Source organism: Nerophis lumbriciformis, linkage group LG14, assembly GCF_033978685.3.
Source record: "Nerophis lumbriciformis linkage group LG14, RoL_Nlum_v2.1, whole genome shotgun sequence".
Classification (NCBI taxonomy): Eukaryota; Metazoa; Chordata; class Actinopteri; order Syngnathiformes; family Syngnathidae; genus Nerophis; species Nerophis lumbriciformis.
Window position 1 is genome coordinate 26618824 of NC_084561.2, and position 20295 is coordinate 26639118.

Here is a 20295-nt window from a genome sequence, read left to right on the forward strand (position 1 = left end):
TGTGTAAATTAAAGATGGCACAGGGATTTGGAAATAGCAAAACAAATGGATGTGAGAAACGTAGGGATGCAACTCTTACAATTACAGCCACAACCACTGTATGACTTGAACGTCATTTCATTTCCTTACAGCTCAATTAGTTTTAAATGCACAGAGTGATATCTCTTGAAAGTGTTTGTACTAAAGTCCCACAAAAGAAATGCATTCTTGCACTTATATACATATATAATTTATTCATTCATCATTGGACACAAAAGGGTCAATCACATTGTTGTGACTTAAATGCAAACTGTGGGTTCAGTTCCCACTCTGCGACAAAGTGAGCTTGGATAGGCTCCAAATGAATGCATGTTGTCAATCAACGTCAACATATAACGCCTGGCACATATTTGACTATAACCATTAAGTCTCTAAATAGATACTTATGCAAACTTGATCAACATAACACAGCATTAAAGTCACATATATGAAAGACCCATCTGTGAAATATTTCCTTTTGCGGTAACACTTTTTCAAATACAATTTCCCACTTCCTACACACTTTAGTGCAGTGTCTGTATACAGTAGCAAGTATGGGCTTTCTGTAGTTACAACCTCAAGTAACCTTACTCCCATGATCCCACCTGGTAACTGCTGGGGTAAACTGCTTCTGAAAGGCAGTGATAGACAGAATGAGGTGAGTTGCATGGGGGCATGACTGCATAGAAGCTACAATATTAGGTACGCCAATAAAATGCTTCTGTCAGGCAATCTTTATATTTCATTGAACCGGCATTTGGTCAAGGGTATACAGTACAAATCTTCAAATTATACATCGTTAAAAACCTCTCTCACTGAATTTATGAATAGTATTTATGTGCCAAGCAGGGAAAAAGCAAGGCAATACGTTATGTTTTAACTGCTTTTGTTAGCTGATTAAGTAGTTAGCAGATTACTAAAAATACAGACAATTGATAGATTGAGGAAATAATGTTGCATTGCTCTTGAACGGGGCCTTCCAGATCCGGCAGATGGAGCTGCGGTGAAAAACAGCTTGGTGTCATTTGATTACATTTTTACTGGAATAGACAGTATCGCACGATAACTCAGGGTACATTCCACTGCAGGCTGGGATGTCCAATTGGAGATGTTTTGTCAAATCTGTTCTTTTTAGTGGCTGTTCACATTACAGAAACATTTTTTATTTTCAATGTGAATGCAATCTGATACGCATGCGGTCATGACGTCACAAGCACTGCAGTGTTTACGAAAGTAAACATGGCTTCCACTCTGGTCGGTTTCAAAACTGGTGCATTTGTGGCAATTTCAAGTATTTTGTGCAATCAAAGTCAACATTTTCTGAATCAAATTATTGCACATAGGAAATATTTTGCTTTGATGTCTTCTTGATGAGCGTGTTTGTGGACAAGCATTCGAAAACAGGAGTGGTAAAACTTTCACGTGAGTTCCTAAAGCACATTATTGTTATCTGCTCAGTTGTTAACAATTTATTTTGTAACCCTCTATTTTTTTAAAGAATTATTAGGCTTATCGCTTTTGAATGAATGTGACCTGAGAGCAGTAGTGTTCATATTGAGGACGCATTGCATTTACTGTGCATCTGATTTATAGCCACATACAAAAGATATGAAAAATTTGCACAGTTCACGCGGACATGAAAAAATCCGATACAGGTCGCAAATGGGCAAAAACATCAAAATTGACCTGCAGTGTGAACAAGGTATGCTGATTAGCAAAGGCACTGAGAAGCGTCAAGTTAAAGAACATTAGGTAAAACCTGTTCATTGGATGTCATGTAATTCTGAAAATGTTCTAAATATTGTGGCTGGTGAGTGAGGTAAGATTTTGGAAAATGATCAAGCCACTTTGTGTGCAAAATATGAAATGTTTGCAGGAAATTGGGTGTGCGGCCTTTTCTATGTCCATAAAAATTACCACATTTTTTATACACTTGGTGATGGGGTGGGGGTGGGGGAGTGCTGGAGTCCCAGCTGCAATCGGCAGAAGGCAGGGTACACACATTTTATAAGTCCCTTTTTCTGCAGTATATTTGATGAGTATTAATTTTTTTAATCATCCTGACCCAAGCCTTTATAATAATCTTTGTGATTAACACATGGTTTCAAATCATTTGACAAGGTTTATTAGGTTAAACTGTTGGTAGGTTACATTTATTTATTGGATATGATCAAAATCAAGGGTAAGATTACTAATTCAATGTTAATATTTGAGTTGGCCCTGGGCCCCTCTGTAGTGGAAAAGTTGGGCCTAAGGTCTAAAGCTTAAGAACACCTGATATAAGCAATACAATTAATAAAACACCAATCACATGCGCAAGTTTAATCAACCAAACAGATGCTATGAGTACATGCCATCAAAGATACTTCAAGATGTGTTCTGAGGCTGCCTGCCTATATTACACACCAATAATACTATACTATACTACAAGAAATGTCAGTCAATATGACTTCCATATCCCTTTTGTGTTCCTGCTGCTCTGTGAGCATGTGTGTTTTATATTACTCACATCGCTGACAAGCAGATGGATGGTTACTGCTGCAGTCACCACATCACACCATTTTCTCACAATAGTACTCCTGAGGTGAACAAACGATGCTGTCAATATGAAAATCAAATAGCTAGCTTTGCAGCAAACCCGAGCAACGGCTGGCAAGAACCACTCCAAATACTTAGGGCCCAAATTCACAAGCACAAATCGAAAGTTGCCATGGATGAGATCCTAAAAACATATCTCTGAACCCCATAAAGTTAATGGGATTATCACATTCATACAACCATAGAAATAATGTTGAAAACATACCTAACCATTCATACTACAGGTAGGAATCCTTGGCCATTTCATGATTCTATTACTATTACGATTCGGGAGCTACAATTCGATGAAAAATCGATTAATGATGCATCTGTAATTAATGTATGTAGATGCAGTATTACATTTCTTTTCGTTTCACCAAATAAGCGTTTATCACTTGCAACTTTTAAAAACAGTGCATTTGTAATAAGAAACAGTTAAAAATAATTCCCATCACATTTATTAAATTAATGGAAATGTGACTTTGCATGTTCTCCCCATGACTGCGTGGGTGCCCTCCGGGTACTCCGGCTTCCTCCCACCTCCAAAGACATGCACCTGGGGATAGGTTGATTGGCAACATTAAATTGGCCCTAGTGTGTGAATGTGAGTGTGAATGTTGTCTGTCTATCTGTGTTGGCCCTGTGATGAGGTGGCGACTTGTCTAGGGCAGTGTTTTTCAACCTTTTTTGAGCCGAGGCACATTTTTTTCTTTGAAAAAATCCGGAGGCACACCACCAGCAGAAATCATTACAAAAACAAAACTCAGTTGACAGTACAAAGTCATCGTCGCAATTGTATATGATTTTAAACCATAACCAAGCATGCATCAATATAGCTCATGTCTCAAAGTAGGTGTACTGTCACCACCTGTCACATCACGCCATGACTTATTTTGAGTTTTTTGCTGTTTTACGGTGTTTTAGTTCTTGTCTTGCGCTCCTATTTTGGTGGCTTTTCCTGTTTTGTTGGTATTCTCCTGTACCATATCTTCCTTAAACGCTATTCCCCGCATCTACTTTGTTTTAGCAATCGAGACTTTTGAAGTTGTTTTTAATCCTTCTTTGTGGGGACACGTTTGATTGTCATGTCATGTTCGGATGTACTTTGTGGACGCCATCTTGGCTCCACAGTAAGTCTTTACTGTCGTCCAGCATTCTGTTTTTGTTTACTTTGTTGCCAGTTCGGTTTTAGTTTAGTTCTGCATAGCCTTCTCTAAGCTTCAATGCCTTTTCTTAGGGGCACTCACCTTTTGTTTATTTTTGGTTTAAGCATTAGATACGACGACAAACCCTTGTCGTCTCACACGACGTGTTCCCGACATCTACAAAGCAATTAACTACCGGCTGCCACCTACTGATATGGAAGAGTATTACACGGTTACGCTGCCGAGCTCTAGACAGCACCGACACACAACAACGGCACATCATTTGCAGATTATGATTAGTGGTTGGAAAAAAATATTTTTAACACAAGTAGGTGAAATTACTAGAGATGTCCGATATTATCGGCCGATATATGCTTTAAAATGTAATATCGGAAATGATCGGTATCGTTTTTTTTTATTATCGTATCGTTTTTTATTTATTTATTTTTTTTAATTAAATCAACATAAAAAAAACACAAGATACACTTAGTGCACCAACCCAAAAAACCTCCCCCATTTACACTCATTCACACAAAAGTGTTGTTTCTTTCTGTTATTAATATTCTGTTTCCAACATTATATATCAATAAATATCAGTACAGTCTGCAAGGGATACAGTTCGTAAGCACACATGATTGTGTGTGCTGCTGGTCCACTAATAGTACTAACCTTTAACAGTTAATTTTACTCATTTTCATTAATTACTAGTTTCTATGTAACTGTTTTTTTTATTGTTTTACTCTCCTTTTTATTCAAGAAAATTTTAAATTTATTTATCTTATTTTATTTTATGAATTTTTTAAAGAAGGACCTTATCTTCACCATACCTGGTTGTCCAAATTAGGCATAATAATGTGTTAATTCCACGACTGTAGACATCAGTATCGGTTGATATCGGTATCGGTTGATATCGGTATCGGTAATTAAAGAGTTGGACAATATCAGAATATTGGATATCGGCAAAAAGCCATTATCGGACATCCCTAGAAATTACATAATCTCCCACGGCACACCAGACTGCATCTCACGGCACACTAGTGTGCCGCGGCACACTAGTGTGCCGCGGCACAGTGGTTGAAAAACACTGGTCTAGGGTGTACGCCGCCTTCCGCCTGAAGCAGCTGAGATAGGCTCCAGCACCCCTGCGACCCCGAACGAGACAAGCGGTAGAAAATGGATGGATGGAGGGCGTGCAAAACTGGAACATAAGCGCCCTATAATAAAGGAGCTGGTCGAATCTCTCGGTTAGGTAGCTCGCTGCAGTCAGACAAATTTGTAAACACATCGATTACTGATATCTACTATTCGGTTTAATAACCGTCCATGTCCAAATAGCGATGCATCTAAAAATTGATTGTTTACCCCATCTCTAATGTATAACCTCCAGCAAATTTGTTGGCAGTGTAAAGACCAATGTTATAATATATAATGCTATAATGTAAAGTAATATAATATAATATGATCCCTGTTTTTTTCTGATATCTGACCAATATCAATATCGGATCGGACATCTCTAAAGCTTATAGTATTGTTACTGTATATTTGTTGAAATGCTGTGCTTTTTGGGGTTACTGTTACAAAAGACAGTCAAAACATTGATTTAAAAAAATCCAAAAACAACAAACTGAAAAAGTAAAAACCTCAAAGAATCACAACTTTTGCAGAAACTTCTTTTAAAAAGCTGCCCAGAAATCATGAATATTAAGGGGGACATATTATGTAAAACCAACTTTTCTTACATATTTGTACCGTTTTTGTGTATTAGGGATCTGCATAATGTTATGATCCGCTGCCCGGATCATGTTCTGTTGGTTTTTGGACTCCCTCAGTTCCTGTTTTTTTTTAGAAAAAAATCATTTCCTACCTGCACGCTGTGTCTGAAGTCCATCTGCATCCTGGGAGAACGAACCCAGCATCATCATGCGACCCGGTCGTCACAGTAGGAAGCCAGCCTGACTGACCGGAAAAGGCTGGAATAAATAGTGCTCTGATTAGTGCTCAGAAAACAGGTGAGCGTCCCGAACACCAATCAGAGACAGGTGGAAACAATAAGCACCCATGAAAACAGAAAACAAACCCAGGGGTGCACAAAAACAGGAACTGAGGGAGTCCAAAAACCAACAGAACATGATCCGGGCAGCGGATCATAAAACATAAGTCCCAAAAATTTGGAATCAAACAATGGAGACATGTTGAAGATATTTATAAAACAATCTTGTCCTTCCTTCATACTTCCTCCAAAGGAGCCATTTGTAATTTGACCCATAGGCTATTGCTGACGTTAGCAAATATCTTCATATATGGTAGAGATTTACCTGAAGAGCTTTGCACGAGTCCACCATTGTAGCCCGACATTATAGTCAATAAGGTATTTTTTTTCTTCTCTATCCTCTTGTGGGGCAGACTGGCTTCTACATGCACGTGCATCCTCCGATGTTGCCATTTTTAATACAAAGTAGCGTATAGTTCTAACTTAGTAGCCAGTAGAACCGATATGGAAGCATTAAAAACTACAACATGGCTGATGGGGAGAAGTCTTAGTCGAAGTGAACCCACGTAAATAGCGGTTGAAAGACGTTGTGTAAAACATAATTTATGCAAAATATTGACAAAAAAACAGCATTACATGTTATGTGGAGCACATGGAAGTATTTTAAATGTATAATAAATCATACTATGACCACTTTCAACTGCAACAATCACAATTAAAGTTTACAAAATCCTATAGGGGCTAAGTATAGCGCAAGCACCAGCAAAAAGTATTGACATTGAATAGCTATCAAGCTGTAGTCCAATATTGAAAATGTCCTTGTCTGCCTGTAATTTATCCTTCCTGCCGCTTTTCAAGCTCCTTTCACCTCAACGAGACTCATTTTCTCTGCTTTTGTATTCTGCCACTGAGATCCTCATCACCATTAACATCTTCGCTCTGTAATCAAAGGCTGTGTAACACCAGAAAACAACACAGTTTAAGGATATGGACCACTTACAGGACTGAGGCAATTGTGCTGAAGTCACATATTGGTAGAATGGACAAAGTGGAAGTGCTCCAGATTTTCTGATCCGGTATTGTTCATGCATAATTCCTTGGCGTTTATCCCCGCTGTCAGCTTTCCAGCGGCACCACTGCTCTGTTGAGTAAAACTACTGTATTTGTGTGGTATTTTTTCCACTTGTAAAATGGGCTTTTTCTTCTTCTAAAGTAGAAGTTGCTGTGAAGAGACATGTTTACACCCCTGCAAATCGGATACGTAGAAACCACGTCTTAAGGGGGGGTTCTTTCAGGCTATTTTTATCAGTTTAAATGTGACCACACACACAACAGTATGAATGCTTTTCTTAAGAGCATGACTTTAAAAGAGAGTCATTATCCTGTTATGTAAGTACCACAGTCCCCACATCTTGATGATGGATTGCTTTGAGTCAGTTATGTGGCACCCATGCAAGGGAACCACAGTTTGGACAGAGAGTAGTGACTGATAAAAGTTCAGAAGTCCTTGCTCCATTTTGTAAATATCCTATTCAGTCTACTAGACGGGGTGTAGCAGGGGGGAAGATCGGTTCGAAGGAGTTTTACAGAACAGAATCTGAAAATACAAGGTCCGGTGAACAGAGAAGGTGAAGTCAAAAAGAATAGAGGTTGTATTCAAAGAATTAACTGGATTTAAGTGGGGTTACTGCAAAAGGCATAGACTGTGAGAGCTGATGGCTGAGCTCAAGAAGGCTTGATTTTAGCACCTGGTTCTGCATGGTAATCAAACGGGGTAAGTGGCAGCAATTAAGTTCTTGATGCATGGCAGTGATATTTAGCTAAATTGTTTTGGGGGGCCACATTTCGAGACAGCTAAAGACCAGGAGGCCGGACTTCTCTCGTCACTATTAGTCTTATTCTGTACATTCCAGGGAACCAGCATCCTCTACAGTAGACAATTGATTATGGTCTATTTATTTTGTCAGTTACAGGAGCAGACTGCTTTTTAGGGACCTTCTGCAAAAAAGCTAGTCAGATTAGGACTCTAGTGTTTTTGAAAATCTGAGGTTTTTTAATAGCCCAAATGATGAATAAAAGAGGACCTCAAATGGAACCGAGAGAAACGTTACAAGTATAATAAAAGAAGTTCAACTAATGAATACTGACTGCATCTGAGGTAAACAAGCTACAGCAACATCTTACTTGCATAAATCTCATTACGAAAAAACAAATGTGACTGCCAAAAAGGAGAGGAATTAAAGGGGTGCCTTGAGGAATGCCTCAGTTATCTAGATCACAATTTAGGACACCAGTGTTCTATGTTTTCAAGCAAAGTTAAAATGCCAACGCAATAATCTGCTAATGTGTTTACAGTGGTCTAAGTCCCTCAATACAACAGGAGCACTCTAGTGTTTTCTACAAATTTGCTGCAAAAATGTTTTTCTCCCAAGTTTTGAACTGAACTCGGGAGCTCGTATGGTGTAATTCCCAGGCTGGATTTGGCCCCCGGGCAGCTAGTTAAATGGGTTTCATGTATGGGGTTGTCAACAGAAAGTCTGACTTCAACTCTGTCCTCTGAAGAAAACGCACCCTTTTTTAAATTCAACTTTTTTGGTTTATCTTTAATGCTGGATTTTATTCTGATAGAACTGCTAATGACGGTGCTTCTGAAGGCTATTTTTCTTTCTTTATCACTCAAACTTTGAAGATTTAGTTGGCCTACTGAAGGAAGCTTGGTGGCTCTTGTTCCTCATGCCAGTCCAATATTATGTTGCTGTTCCTTAAGCAGACAGCCTGCCTGCAAGGCTCGGCTGTGTTTGGTGTTCCCAGTGTGGAGGAATAGAAAACGGAGGAGGAGGACAAAAGAATAGAGATAAATACAGGTGAAGAGAGATGAATCTTTGCTTCATTGCTGCAGGCAGCTGTTGCACTATAACGCCAACAAGCAAACCTCTTTCCTTGCACTTCATCTTTCAGATTAGTCTGACACTTGAGCTTTTCAAGGTAGGAAATCATGAAATCTCAAGGAAGATAAACACCCATGTGTGACAAACGAAAAGAGATGGGGCGTCTTTATTTTTGAGAACATGACGACAGAAGCTCAGCCGTCGCTCGAGCTGACGTCGACTGCAGGGTTTTCTTCTCTCCTTTTTGTGAATGTTTGCTCTCTTTCCTCAACTCACCTAAAAACCCTGAGTAGGAATGAGCAAAAGAGACTAAAGCATTGTTTTGTTTGCATGTTGTTGGCTGCGGACCAAACAAAAAATTCCCACAAAAGATTGTTTATTTACCAGGCGAAAGCCTATTTACTTTTAAAACTCCAACACTGAGTAAATATTCCCAATGGGCCTAATAAATACAGTATGCTCTGTTTTGTATGAGCATCAATAACAATCTGTATTTTATTATATCAGGCCATGATCTATGATAATGTATGTTTACACTCTGCAGCTATGACAAATCTGGTTATGTGAGGTCTTCTCCTAGTAGCATTTTATCAAATATTTCTGATCACATTTACGGCCTTTTAAACTTCAAACTCCCTCTCCTGTTTTTACAAAGTTGAAATGTGTCTGAAATATTGAGACAAAGTCAAAAACCAACACATTTTCTGATGAAAAATTGGACCCCAAGTTTCTCAGACTACAGTGGGAAGGGGACTCATACTGTATGGCCTCATTTGTCGCGGTCATGACAAATTTGGGGCCTTCACTATCCACTTGAGCCGCCAGATCGCAGTACAGTGTTGAATTCCTAAAATCTGTTTTGTGGCTATTCGAACATTGACCACAGCGTAAGTTGCTATGTAGAGTGACGCTTTCCATCATTTTCAGCAGAATGCATTGCAGAATTTAACCCCCCTCTTCCTCTCTCTGTTTGGTTTTATGAAATAATACTTATTAACTTTAAATTGTATATATATATACTAATTTTTGACATGAAATATTTACATGAAAAAAACAAAAACTACATTTTATTATGATTAAGTGCATGGCTGAACAATAACTTGATTGTGGCTTTGGTCTGTTCTGTTCCACACAGACAGTTCCTCCCTTTATGGTTGAACTCAGCCAACCTTTATGAGTAAAGCCTACACAGGCTTCAAATGTGGCTATGATATCACTAATAATTATTATAGCAAAAAAACCAACAACATGATTATTTCTGACCACAAAACAGATTTTTGTAACAGTGTTGCTATTGTGACCACATACAACTGTTATGTTAACAAGATTAAACATTGTAGTTACTACTGTACGTTTAATTACTAATGTGTGGCAGAGACGATGTGCAGCCAGATACATCTCTATTCAAATGGCAGTATTTTTTTTAGTTGTCTTGACTAAAGTATACAAAGCTGGAGAAACCAGAGAACTGAGACGTTTTTACCATATACAGTAACAATGAAAACATCTGGCCAAGTCTGAATGTCTGGGAGAAGTTTGTGCCTTTTATGTGCATTCTCCTCTGTTCTCTGCAATATGAGCCATTGTTTGTATTTTACCCCACTGTAAGCCTCCACATGGGGACTGCGTGGCGCGGTTGGGAGAGTGGCCGTGCCAGCAACCTGAGTTTTCCTCAGGTCACTATTAATTTGAGCCTTTTCCTTGCATGGCAGCTCCCGCCATCAGTGTGTGAATGTGTGTGTGAATGGGTGAATGTGGAAATAGTGTCAAAACGCTTTGAGTACCTTGAAGGTACAAACCCGGTTTCTATATGGGTTGGGAAATTGTGTTAGATGTAAATATAAACGGAATATAATGATTTGCAAATCATTTTCAACCCATATTCAGTTGAATATGCTACAAAGACAACATATTTGATGTTCAAATTATAAACTTTTTTTTTTTTTGCAAATAATCATTAACTTTACAATTTGATGCCAGCAACACGTGACAAAGAAGTTGGGAAAGGTGGCAATAACTACTGATAAAGTTGAGGAATGCTCATCAAACACTTATTTGGAACATCCCACAGGTGAACAGGCAAATTGGGAACAGGTGGGTGCCATGATTGGGTATAAAAGTAGATTCCATGAAATGCTCAGTCATTCACAAACAAGGATTGGGCGAGGGTCACCACTTTGTCAACAAATGCGTGAGCAAATTGTTGAACAGTTTAAGAAAAACCTTTCTCAACCAGCTATTGCAAGGAATTTAGGGATTTCACCATCTACGGTCCGTAATACCATCAAAGGGTTCAGAGAATCTGGAGAAATCACTGCACGTAAGCAGCTAAGCCCGTGACCTTCGATCCCTCAGGCTGTACTGCACCAACAAGCGACATCAGTGTGTAAAGGATATCACCACATGGGCTCAGGAACACTTCAGAAACCCACTGTCAGTAACTACAGTTGGTTGCTACATCTGTAAGTGCAAGGCGAAAACCGTTTTTCAACAACACCCAGAAACGCCGTCGGCTTCGCTGAGCCTGAGCTCATCTAAGATGGACTGATACAAAGTGGAAAAGTGTTTTGTGGTCTGACGAGTCCACATTTCAAATTGTTTTTGGAAACTGTGGACGTCGTGTCCTCCGGACCAAAGAGGAAAAGAACCATCCGGATTGTTATAGGCGCAAAGTTGAAAAGCCAGCATCTGTGATGGTATGGGGGTGTATTAGTGCCCAAGACATGGGTAATTTACACATCTGTGAAGGCGCCATTAATGCTGAAAGGTGCATACAGGTTTTGGAGCAACATATGTTGCCATCCAAACAACGTTACCATGGACGCCCCTGCTTATTTCAGCAAGACAATGTCAAGCCACGTGTTACATCAATGTGGCTTCATAGTAAAAGAGTGCGGGTACTAGACTGGCCTGCCTGTAGTCCAGACCTGTCTCCCATTGAAAATGTGTGGCGCATTATGAAGCCTAAAATACCACAATGGAGACCCCCGAACTGTTGAACAACTTAAGCTGTACATCAAGCAAGAATGGGAAAGAATTCCACCTGAGAAACTTAAAAAATGTGTCTCCTCAGTTCCCAAACGTTTACTGAGTGTTGTTAAAAGGAAAGGCCATGTAACACAGTGGTGAACATGCCCTTTCCCAACTACTTTGGCACGTGTTGCAGCCATGCAATTCTAAGTTACCGGTAATTATTATTTGCAAAAAAAAATTAAGTTTATGAGTTTGAACATCAAATATCTTGTCTTTGTAGTGCATTCAATTGAATATGTTTATGAGTTTGAACATCAAATATCTTGTCTTTGTAGTGCATTCAATTGAATATGGGTTGAAAAGGATTTGCAAATCATTGTATTCTGTTTATATTTACATCTAACACAATTTCCCAACTCAAATGGAAACGGGGTTTGTAGAAAAGCGCTATACAAGTATAACCCATTTACCATTTACATACTATGGACAAAGGACACTTGGCCATTACACCAACAGGGCCGTCATTGGGCTGTTAACTTGAAATATGGAGTGAAAAGACGTAGATTATGGTCAGTATTCACGATAACTGGGGGTGGAAGTGGCTTGAGGAGGTGGAGCAGGTCATCCAGAAACAGGAGGGTTGGTGGTTCAAACCGTTTCCTCCATCCCGGTTACTGCTGTGACACTTCACCCACCTTGCCTCCAGTGCAGCTCTCACTTGTGTTTAAATTAAAGTTAAAGTACCACTAATAGTCACACACACACACACACACACACACACACACACACACACACACACACACACACACACACACACACTAGGTGTGGTGAAATTACCCTCTGCATTTGACCCATCCCCTTGTTCCACCCCCTGGGAGGTGAGGGGAGCAGTGAGCAGCAGCCGTGGCCGCACTCGGGAATCATTTTGGTGATTTAACCCCCAATTCCAACCCTTGATGCTGAGTGCCAAGCAGGGAGGTAATGGGTCCGTGTACAATTAATGTCTGTCGGTGGTTGGAGAGGCTGTTGGCCCAAGTTGGCAGGCACTGTCGCTACGAATAAAACCTTGGTAAAAGTGACAACGTGCACGAACCTAACTGCCGTATGACTGCCGTTGAATGAGTCGACAGGAAGTGACCTAGTCTTTGCGCATTTGTGGACCGATCAAGTCTTCCGGTACCGCTCATGTAGCGACAGGCACGTTTCCGTCAGACTTGATTTTTATTTTTTTATTCTGCTTAACAATTTGGTTGTTTAGCGATTCTCTTAGTTATTCATGGATAAAGGATAAACAGGTTGATTAGCATCAAAAGCGTGCAAACCAAACAGTGAGATCTTTAAAGTCCCATGTTTTAAAACAGTGGCAAAATCCCTGCGTGTAAAAACCACACTGAGTGCACGCGGACTCTTTTTGCGCACACGCAAAATTATTTTACGCTTGCACCACATGATATATTTATCTTTTTGCTCACACGCGCACATTTCTTGCGCTCGTGATGTGTGTTTAGCTACACGTGCGGTGTTCCTTCCTTTTGGAACTTAAGAACAGGCATTGAATTCACAGCAACTCCCTTCCTCCTTTTTGATTGGTCACTTTAAACACCTATTGTCTCCTGGTCAGTGTCCCTTCTGAAGAAGATTAGAGTCTTCTGGAAAAATGAATCAATATTAGTGCATTTTGTAATATACATTTTTTATCCTACAACCTATTTAACAACATTACCATTTATTATGATGTTATGTAAGCATGTCATAACCATGATCTTTAAAAAGGGAGCTACACTTTTTTTCTTTTCATGCACAATCCTTATTAGAGACAAGAACACATGGTTTTCTTTTTTATGCATTCTAACTCGTAAATAAACACTAACAAGAGTCAAATAACAATGGAGGTAATTGGATACAATCTATTCCGCCTATAAAGTGCTCTAAAAACATCCCAAAACCTCCATCAACGTTTTATAAACACGCTGTAAGTATATATGTAATGTAATTACATGAACGTTCATAATAACATGTAATATTTACATATTTTGGTCAATTTAAGCATACGGCGGCTATTTCCTATTTCCTTCAACAAAATACAATAACTACTAATCATTGCAGACCTCATGAGAGCCAACAACGACTATTTTGGGACACATGATAATCCAGAACCTTATATTTTTGAGCCTGAATATACAGAGGACAAGCTACACGTTTTAGAAGCTGAGTGGAAAAGTAGATCCATCAGGTAGCACTATTGCAAAGTGCCAAATAATTAATACAAACTACAAACATAATAAAACAATTACTTACTGTACAATGTCTACTCTCACTGGGATGCCGACGGATGGGATGTTTATGTCTTCCCGTTTAGATGAAGAATTAATCATAATCCTCACGCAGGTTAAAAAAAAAAAAGTGGCTGCAAATGAGCGTCATTTCATGTCTTTCTCACCATCTCTATGTCTAAGTTGAATGTCAAAGTTGACCAACTTCTCGGTTTATAGCCACCATCTTCTACGACACAAGTGTGGGAAACTTTTACCAACTCGGAGCTGGTGCAGCAGCTCACCGGCTCAGTAAGTCTATAGCTGCATAAAATAGCTCACAGTGCCGCTAAAAGTAGTTCCTATGCGTTAGCACTTGTAATAACAATATCGCTAATACTTGGTTAATATGCAGGTCACGGCATATAAATGGGAGTGTTGTTGGCGGTTTTTGGATGTTTTTTCAAAGGGCTTTTTGGGCGCAATAGAGGACTTTCATTACATTGTTAGCCACCTCGCTGTATGTTACAACTTAGAATCTATAAAAAAAAAAGACGAGTTCTGGTCTTACATAAGGATTGTGAATGACAGGTTTAATTCCAAAAAAAGAATCAGTTCCCCTTTAACAACACATTTAAAAAAAAACTTGATGTCCTTAAGGATATATTATTTAGATAATACTACTTTATATGATAAAAGGTAGCTCATTTATCGATTCTCTGATGTCATAGTGCCAGTCGCGAGTGTGATGCCCTCACAATGTGTATTATATTTATTTTTAAATGCACTTTACTTCATAAGGAATTATATAATGGGATATTCTGTCTAAACTTTAGACTCTAAAGACTACTCTTCTTCAGAAGGGACACAGTTCAACTTAAACAGGTCCCTCGGAATTGCTCTGTTAAAAAAAACACAAAACCCCCACTGTATTTACAGTGAAAAATCAGAAAGTGGGAGAATTGCATATAATCGAAACACTGGCAACCTGTTCTTAACAAGAACTGGTTTTCGATACCGTATGTGACTATAGAGTAGATGAACAATGGGTTTTTCGGTGTAAAACGCCTTGGTTGTCCAGAAATCTAATTACTTAATATTAACAATTATAATTATTACAATTGTATCCTTGCATCACTCTCTTAAGAAATACTTATGGAGGAAATTAAAGAGTTGGTCCCATCACTTTAGAGCTGTCACAGCTTCCAGTCTTTTTGGATTTTTGTATATGGAAATTAATGATATCATTAATATTGGACAAAAGATCTCACAGTTTCTATTCAATTTAATCCCAAAATACTTTAGTAGAGTCCAGGTCACATCTCTCAAGTTCATCCAACTAACTAGAGTTGGTTTAGCTGTACAAGCTCATACCAAAATAATGTATTCCCTTAATGTAAACATGTCACTAAGGAAATGAACCAGAAAAAGCTTGGTTCAAGTGTCACCTGCCCTGCGTCATTGCATTGCATGCATGAGAAGAATACTTATTTCCTCGCAGGGTTCAAGTTGGTGTGAACGTTGCCTTTGGTTGCCCCTGACGCACACGCACATGCATGCATTCGCAAAGGTTCAGGTCATTTCCACCTGAGCAGTGAAGTGTGTTCGGTGTTCAGTTCAGGGGGCTTCTATTTCAATGTTTAAACAGCCTTTTCCCTCCCTGAAGCCCTTATCAGCAACTGGCCTTCCTCAGGATGTCTGCCAGTCCTGGCACAGACTCACTCATGCGCACGCGCGCGCGCGCACACGCACGCACGCACGCACGCACGCACGCACGCACGCACGCACGCACGCACGCACGCACGCACGCACGCACGCACGCACGCACGCACGCACGCACGCACGCACGCACGCACGCACGCACGCACGCACGCACGCACGCACGCACGCACGCACGCACGCACGCACGCACGCACGCACGCACGCACGCACGCACGCACGCACGCACGCACGCACGCACGCACGCACGCACGCACGCACGCACGCACGCACGCACGCACGCACGCACGCACGCACGCACGCACGCACGCACACACACACACACACACACACACACACACACACACACACACACACACACACACACACACACACACACACACACACACACACACACACACACACACACAAAACATGCACGTGGTGGAAAATCTTAGTCATAGTTTAATTTGCTGTTTTCCTTCTAAAACCATGTTAGTGATGGACATGTAGTAAAAACTCCTGAAATAGCTTTTTTTCATCCATCACTCTGGTTACACTGTGTTATCAACTGACTTATATACAATAATTATTTAAAATGATTTTTTTTTTTCAAATGGACATTTGCCAAGTGCTGGTTTGTGGAAATCTTATTTACCATATTTTTTGGACTATAAGGTGCACTTAAAATTCTTTAATTTTCTCAAGTATTGACAGTGCGCCTCATAACCCGGTGCGCCTAATGTACATACTAATTATAGGTCGTGCTTAACGACCTCGAAGCAATTTTATTTGGTACATGCTGTAATGATAAGTGTGACCAGTAGATGGCAGTCACACAAGAGATATGTGTGGACTGCAAGTTGATGTCTGTTAAATAAATGACGCAAGCAAGTACCGCTAAGCAAGCGAAACCAAAACTTTGATGTTTCATTGAGAATATAGAACATTACACACAGCGCTCTAAAATGTGTCAAAATGTTTTAGTACGACTTTGGTAAACTGCGAAGCCACACCGCTTGATGGAATGCAGAGCATTACGGCTACCGTAGTCAGATGTACTGTGCTTCAACATACGGATATTATTATGGTGTGTGCATAAGGACCTCAAAATGGCACCTTTTAGAAGACGTTTTATATGCGTTTTGTGTCGCAATACTATGTAAAACCAACTTTTCTTACCTATTGGTTGATGACATTGTGAAGTCTGTGTTGATTAAACAGTGAAATATCCCATGCTGGGGTTGCCGCTACCAGGAAAAATTAACCATATAGCGTTTTTGAAAGGGGGCTGCAGGAAGTGTTACACATTCCTAATTTGATCCGAACAGCTTTATTATTGATCTTTGACGGCAAAATCTATTTTATCTTAATGTTTACAACATCATATTTTACAACTGACGTATCTAAATTCAAGTAAAAAAAAGTCGAAGCCGTGATCATGTAAACCCACCCCCTATTGGTATTGTCCCTAAACAATTGCATAGAGTGTTTATACGACCCTGCTAATATCTCACTTGTAACCCTGCTACGGTACTCATATATACACGTACCAGTAGAAATTCCTGTCAAGACAGAAGTTTGGATGATGCTTGCCCACGCCAAAACTTCCTAAAAGAGTTATGCATGCAGGAAATTATTTTTCAAAAGTGTGCATATGTGATGCGCCTGGAAGCAGTGCAAAACAAAGTGAAAGAAGAGGAAGTTAAGATTGTTGAGAGCATTTTTTAAATATTTACATCCTCCTCCGTCTTTGCTTGTTTTTATTCTGCAGGCAACAATTTAGTAGCATTTTGACCAAATGGGAATAGGGTGGAAAATAAAGGCTCTTCACATCCTTCCTTGGCATTCTTAGTGGGTAAACCAAGTGATCATTTTAAGTACTGGAATATTCAGGGTTGTTAATTGTAAATGTTGTTAATTGTTTTACTATCCAGTCCTCCAGGATTTCATATGTTTTCTTAGCCCAATTATGCCTGAATTCACAGCAGCATTTTTTTTATTTTTTTTGCAATTTGTGTGTCTTTTTTTTTTTTCAACTGCATTCCATCTGTGTATTATGTTACTAATTAGTAATGAATGTTTTACTGTGAAAGCTGTTTCTATGACAAATATGTTTGGCTTAAAACATTTTAATAATGCAGGTTAATGATTTTTAAACTCTTACATTAAATATCTCCCATGCACAGACACGCACACGCACACATAAAGTACACTCACACATTATCTGAGACGCAGACAAACAAGAACGCCTATTTTGACAACTGTAATAACTAGGTACGTTCCGATCAACATTTTTGACCTACAACCCGGATCCCATTTTTTTGGCCTCAGATCGTATCTGTTTTCGAGTCCCATTGGATACTATGACAACAGATTATAGAATTAAAAATGTGTTATACCGAGTAACTCAAGTTAACACATTAACACATTTGTATAAAGCATCCATCCATCCATTTTCTACCGCTTATCCCTTTTGGAGTCACAGGGTCGTTGCTAGAGCCTATCTCATCTTATTGCTTTTTTATCCTGCACTACCATGAGCTTATGTAACAACATTTCGGTCTTATCTGCGCTGTAAAGTTCAAATTTGAATGACAATAAAAAGGAAGTCTAAGTCTATCTTATTAAATTTAGGACTGCGAGTATTGCTGTAAATCAGATCCATCCATCCATCCATCCAGCCATCCATCCATCCATCCATCTTCTTTCGCTTAGCCAAAGTAAGGTCACGGGGGCAGCAGCCTAAGCAGAGACCCCCAGACTTCCCTCTCCCCAGCCACTTCGTCCAGCTCCTCCCGAGGGATCCCGACGCGTTCCCAAGCCAGCTCGGAGATACAGATTATGTTTACACCGCAGGCCAAAGTAGCCCAAATTGGATTATTTCAAAATCTGATTTTTTTCCATCTGACTGTTTAAACTGTAAAAAAACATGATCTTTATCAGATTCCACTCTAAACGTGAACAGGCCCCAATGTGGTTTCGACATCACTTGCATGCGCAGTTCGATAAAGTAAACACAAAGGAAGTTGACCGGATTCCGTAAATGAACAAGGAAGTCGCTACTACAAAATAAAATAAAAGTTGCCACCATAGATATGGTTGCCACACCTTAAAAATTAGAGGTTTTTTTTAACGTGGAAGTAAATTAAAGTATATAATGTATATAGTGTAATATATTTGGAAGGGTTGTAATCTTTTTATGGCTGTAAGTAAAACATACACGGACATCAGCGTGGATCAACGTTAGCTTTATTTTTCAACTCACATGCAAGCAAATACACCACAGCGTCAATTCTTGTCCTTCAACAATCATAATTTCTTTAGAACCAAAATATATATCCATATATTACATATGGTCTATTATTTGCACACTATTGACAAGTAAGGCTTTGCTCACCGAAACAGGATGTTGTGATAAAGCATCCACTTCCGCTGGCGGGCTGCATCTTTCCCCACGCACACGGATGAGGTAGCTCGCCCAAAGCTGACGAATAAGTCACATACGGGTCGCATTCATAAACTTCTCCTAAGGGAGGCATCCTGGCCCTATCTCTAAGAAGAGCCTAGCCACCCGATGGAGGAAACTCATTTCGGCCGCTTGTACCCATGATCTTGTCCTTTTGGTCACAACTCAAAGCTCATTGCTAGGTGAGGATGGGAACGTAAATCGACCGGTAAATTGGGAGCTTTGCCTTCAATAAATCAGATGATGTATTAAATAATGTTTTTAAATTTGGGATATCGAATGCGACATATCATTTTTTTTCAACAAAATAAAGTTGCTCGTGCACCAAAAACACTGAACACTGAACAAAAAATACTATTTGGGTTTCGCCCTGAAAGCCTTCCTGTATATAGACTTACTCCCTGAGTTTGTAAACAATAACCCAAAAATACATTTTGTAATAATAAGAACAAGAAAATCATGCTTAGCCATTCCTTTTCCTGTAGTTCTTTAGTGATAATAATACTTGGGAGAAACTTAGTTTATTTAACGCCATAGTGGTGAGGTTTGGTATTTTACAAGCGGGTTCACACTGTGAATAGACAAAATTCGAGCCGGTGTTCTGCAAGACGCGGACCCTCCTGGAAAATATGCAACTCCTGCATGTGTGTAACAATGAGTTGTGTCTCCCTGAGTGGACGATAAACATATTTAAACATTCACATAAGAATAATATGGCGCTTAGAAGCCAAAACAGAATTAAATGTTTCCTCTGCTAAGGAAAGTATATTGTTTGTCTATTTTTTTCTATTAATGCTGTGCTAAAAGATTTCAGTGTTTATAACTACTTTTTGAGCACATTCAACAATACTGTAATAACAATAATAACCATGATCATTTTGGTCACAATAACCATCCATCCATCCATCCATTTTCTACCGCTTATTCCCTTTGGGGTCGCGGGGGGCGCTGGAGCCTATCTCAGCTACAATCGGGCGGAAGGCGGGGTACACCCTGGACAAGTCGCCACCTCATCGCAGGGCCAACACAGATAGACAGACAACATTCACACTCACATTCACACACTAGGGCCAATTTAGTGTTGCCAATCAACCTATCCCCAGGTGCATGTCTTTGGAGGTGGGAGGAAGCCGGAGTACCCGGAGGGAACCCACGCAGTCACGGGGAGGACATGCAAACTCCACACAGAAAGATCCCGAGCCCGGGATTGAACCCAAGACTACTCAGGACCTTCGTATTGTGAGGCAGATGCACTAACCCCTGTTCCACCGTGCTGCCCCACAAT

At 39.8% G+C, this 20295-nt stretch overlaps 2 protein-coding genes across 11 annotated transcripts in view; one reads left to right on the forward strand and one right to left on the reverse strand.

Moving 5' to 3' along the window:
• Positions 1-20295, reverse strand: part of usp1 (ubiquitin specific peptidase 1) — a 198289-nt gene that overhangs the window by 113743 nt on the left and 64251 nt on the right. For 2 of the 8 annotated variants that reach the window (XM_072914687.1, XM_061975713.2), the window contains one exon: positions 5605-5710. The exons of the other annotated variants lie outside the window; for them this stretch is intronic. In XM_072914687.1, coding sequence (XP_072770788.1) covers positions 5605-5662 — 58 coding nt within the window. In that variant the 5' untranslated portion in view covers positions 5663-5710. The remainder of the gene's footprint in view (positions 1-5604; positions 5711-20295) is intronic. 8 annotated transcript variants of the gene reach the window in all.
• The window catches only part of kank4 (KN motif and ankyrin repeat domains 4), a 180399-nt gene that overhangs the window by 90490 nt on the left and 69614 nt on the right, over positions 1-20295 (forward strand). The gene's annotated exons all lie outside the window — the stretch shown is intronic.